The sequence below is a fragment of the Morone saxatilis genome, unplaced genomic scaffold (assembly GCF_004916995.1).
Source record: "Morone saxatilis isolate NCDOM2014 unplaced genomic scaffold, NCSU_SB_2.0 Contig1, whole genome shotgun sequence".
NCBI classification, from domain to species: domain Eukaryota; kingdom Metazoa; phylum Chordata; class Actinopteri; family Moronidae; genus Morone; species Morone saxatilis.
The window spans coordinates 15,394,367-15,398,322 of record NW_023339651.1 but is presented as its reverse complement, the minus strand read 5'-3'; the positions used below and the strand labels follow the sequence as shown (position 1 = coordinate 15,398,322).

The 3,956-nt window shown below is 42.6% G+C and overlaps 1 protein-coding gene across 1 annotated transcript; it reads right to left on the bottom strand.

Annotated features, from left to right (window-relative positions):
- Positions 1-507: 507 nt before the first annotated feature.
- LOC118326786 (zinc finger CCCH domain-containing protein 7B-like) lies at positions 508-3,935 on the bottom strand. Its single transcript, XM_035659882.1, has 5 exons — positions 3,800-3,935; positions 3,361-3,466; positions 2,817-2,925; positions 2,258-2,391; positions 508-1,738 (listed from the first exon to the last, which is right to left on the bottom strand). The coding sequence occupies exons 1-5, from the start codon at positions 3,889-3,891 to the stop codon at positions 1,706-1,708; spliced, it is 474 nt and encodes a 157-aa protein (XP_035515775.1). The 5' UTR covers positions 3,892-3,935; the 3' UTR covers positions 508-1,705.
- Between the last annotated feature and the right edge of the window lie 21 nt (positions 3,936-3,956).

Sequence of the window (3,956 nt, the reverse complement as noted above, 5' to 3'; positions counted from 1 at the left end):
AAGGAATTCTCAATATTAATACATATAAAGATACTCCATACAACAACTACATAGTCGTTTCACTGCATTAATGGAAAGACAGTCTAGAGAGACGATAATCCTTCCTTACTGAGCAAAAAAGTGTTGTTCCTAAAGTTACATAGGCTGAAGTCCCAGAATTTGCATGTGCGAGCCTTTCAGAGACGAGCTCTGAGGGTCATTGCTACATATATCAAGTCTTTTTGTTTTTATTTTTTAAAATGAGGCAATTCTGCGGTCTGAGCTGATCCTATCTGCCTGAGAGTGCTGGCTCCTAGCTAGGAAATCTGGTGTGCGCGCTGCAAGTTCCAACTTCTCGGGTTCATAGCTGCTTCCCAAATACAGTTAAGTTTGTGATGTTGAATAGCACCTTGGGTTCGCTTTGGCTAATCAAAATGCCTCCAGAGCCATTACCCATGGGTGTCACTTGACTGATTAGCCACAGGTTAAAACTGAAATTCTTTACTACCCCCCCCTCCCCCCCCTCCCTTTTTGTCAACCTGAGAAGAAGCTGACATTCACGCATGCTTTGATTCACCTGGACATCGGCCGGCAGCAACTACGGGGTTAATGTGTAATTGTGTGTGTGTGTCTGTGCTCGTCCCATGTACAAATGGTTGGTATGAGTACACAACCAGCTATCAGGGTTCCTTTTCTTAATCAATAAAGAGGAGGGGGAGGGGGAAAACTGTCATGTTACACAAGTTTGTTTTTGGGCATGTAAATATACTTGCATACATTCCACAACCACAGCAACGTTTCAAATGACTAATTTCCTAGTTTTAAAGGCCCATGCAGGCATTACATTCATAGCGTTCTACCAATATGGCAGACAATACAACAAGGAAGTACAACTCCCATTGAAAAAAAAAACATTGCGCTGAAAATCATTCATCTCCAGAAATTACTTAGACTCTCTCGATATATTTCCAAGAAGGAAGGAGAGTGGGATTTGGTTGTCATGCAGCCCAACGAGGACCAAGAACCTCTTTTTATAATGCTTCATAGTTTATTCAGACTTGTTAGCCATCGACAGCATTGAGGGCTTGGTATTTTTGGCACTCCAAAGTTAAAATTCGAACTTTTAAGCGTAAGAGTGCCCGAGCTTCAATTCAGTTTCGAACTACCACCAAGCGTAATTTAAGGGCAACGACCAGCGAGCCCCACCTAAGAATTGTTTCAGTGCTGCGAGGATTTAGACACAAAAATAATAATAATAAGAGATACTCAGTCCAAACAGCACTAGGGAATAACTAGTTGATTGTTTTAGTCAGAGCAAAACTAGTTGTCTGTGGAATCTCTGCGGTATAATCTGCTGAAGGGGAACCTAAAGATGCTGTGTGTAACTGCAGCATGATATCAATTAAAACAACGCTAAAGCCAAGTACTGTATTTTCACTTACAGAGCTTTCTCTTTGTGTTAACCGGTGCCTGTGATTGTGTTTCATGTGCTGTGTCAGAGTGTTTGCGTGTGTGTGCATATATATATATATATATATGTCATGTTTAAGGGGGTGGGGTCAACCATTTTGTTGCACGTCAATCTGCTCTCACACTGCTGGCTAGATGCTAGAGGAGGTCAGACTGGAAAGATGACAGACTGTTCGGTTGTGGCTGGTATGGCAGGCCTGTCTCTCTGTCTCGGCAGTTCAGCGGCAATCAGCTGACTCTGCTCACACAGCCGCTCTCAGAGATCGTCCCCGTCCAACCGTTGGCCTCCCTGAAACGATACGCATTGACACAGCTCATCTCTCATACTCTCCAACAATCACAACACCTTTAGCAAGCAGAGATGTCAGTGAGTTACAATAAACTAAGGGGCGAAGGTCTCCAAACCTTTCATAAAGGATGTATCAAATACAAATACGATGAGCAATCAGACAGCTATGTTCCTATAGCAGCCAGTTGATCTGTTTTAGTCTAAAGTCCCCAGTGAAATACTGAAATGTAATAATGCAAGCAACAAGCTAGAGTTAGTTTTCAGTAACCCCACCATTTTATTATTTTGTAACCTTGTAAGGGTGTGCTATCTTGGTCTCCCTCAAAAAACAGATTTTAATCTCAAGGGTCTCCCTGGTTAAATCACTGAAGTTCCAGGGCAGCTTATTATATATAAAAATACTTCAAACATCTGCTTCAACAGATTTTCAACAGATTTTTCATTCGTGGAGAAAATGAATGCGCCATATTCACTTGATACCCAGACCACTGAAAAGAGGACTGTGTTATAACCACTCACCATGCTTTCCGTGTAATCTGCGGTTATGGTGACCTGCTTGTCCTCTGGGGGAGGGGTCACAGCAGAGCTATCTGTGCGTCTGCTCTGATTGGTGAGCTGCAGCCACAGTTCGTACATCTGTTGCATGTCCCTTACTGCAGAGGGGTGAGGTGAGAAAGACGAGAGAAAGAGAAAACAACCTCTGTAACCTTCAATAAAGTGGGTTACACAAAAAAACAATCAGGGAGAGTGGAGTGAAGAAGAGTGAGACAGGCACTTCAAAAATCAATGTAACTAAACGTGGTGGTAGGCAAAAGGAACACACAGACCACAGGCCATGACTACAAACTGAAAAACAGGTGTCGATAAATAAAATACATCTTCCCAAACCTTCTTTTTTATTGGTATTTTAGAAATAAAACAAAAAAAATATTCCAATTAAATTAAAATTTGAGGGGATAATTAAATCTAGAGCTGACTGTGTGAAGTACCAATCGCATACCACCACTCTTTTGTGCAGCACTTTTCTAAAGGCTCTGATATAAAACCGCAGTGGTTCTAGATGAAACCAGGAGCTTACAGCTGTTGTTCTTCATGTACGTCCAGACGTCCCTCTCCTCCAGACTGTGAGCAAAGGAGCAATTCCCAATGTAGTGGCACTTCTTCTGCTTCATCACATGCACACACATCTGATTGATACACAGGCAAAGGCAAAGGGTTACAGGGTGATAGCAACAGCACCGCAAGTGTTTAGATTTTTCTCCACTACTTTGTGAAAATGTAATTTTGTGGTTGTTTATTTCAATTACAGGACATGACATAAAGTCGTCGGACAACTAGTGTTGCAATTTCTGTTGGCTAAAATATAGCAATTGTTTAAAACGCCTTAAAGTGAACTCTTTATAATCACCATGAAGTACTGTGTTATTTAACAGTATCAGTGACGTGTAAACACTGTCAAAGACACACTAGAAGAATAATAAGACACAGGGGTAAGGAGGTCTAAAACAACACTTCTCCCCTGGGGCAAAAACAAAGTCAGCTGTACTCTCCATGTGAGAGAGGTGTAGGGGTGGAGAAGAGAAAAGAGCGTTTAAGGACCAAAGGAAAAGGGAGGAGCTCACGTCATATTGCTGTGGATATGTGCGAGAGAAGGGCAGAGGCCGAACAACAACCCACTTCTTCTTCTCAAATGATTTCACCAGCAGGACCCGACGCTCCTTCGTCCAGCTGAGGAGACAGACAGCCAACATTAATCCAAAAGAAACAAAAGGAAACAAACCAAGAGGCTAAAAAAAAAAGATTAAAAAAAAATTAAAAAAAAAAAAAAAGAGCAGCAACGACTAAACAACAGCCAAGCGTTTCATTTTGTCCTTTTTAGTTCAACTCTGCCGCTGCTATGACAACCGGTGTTACAATGACAGCAGATGATTATACGTCCTTAACACACAAATCAGCTTCAGTGACATGTAAACCGCAATGTGGACAGTCAGCCTCAAGGATCAGATGACTTACGGGACAAAAACAATGTGTATGTGTGCGTGTGTGTGAGACAGGTCTCACCTGTGCCGTGCTTTGGCGGTGCAGTACTTGAGGTTTTTGTCGGGCTCATTGACCTGTCCTTCTCTCCAGCACTGGCCGCACACAAACTTCATTTTCAAGTTGAGGGGGCGCCCTCTTCCCGCCACTGCTCCAAACCCTCCCACCCCCACCCCACCCA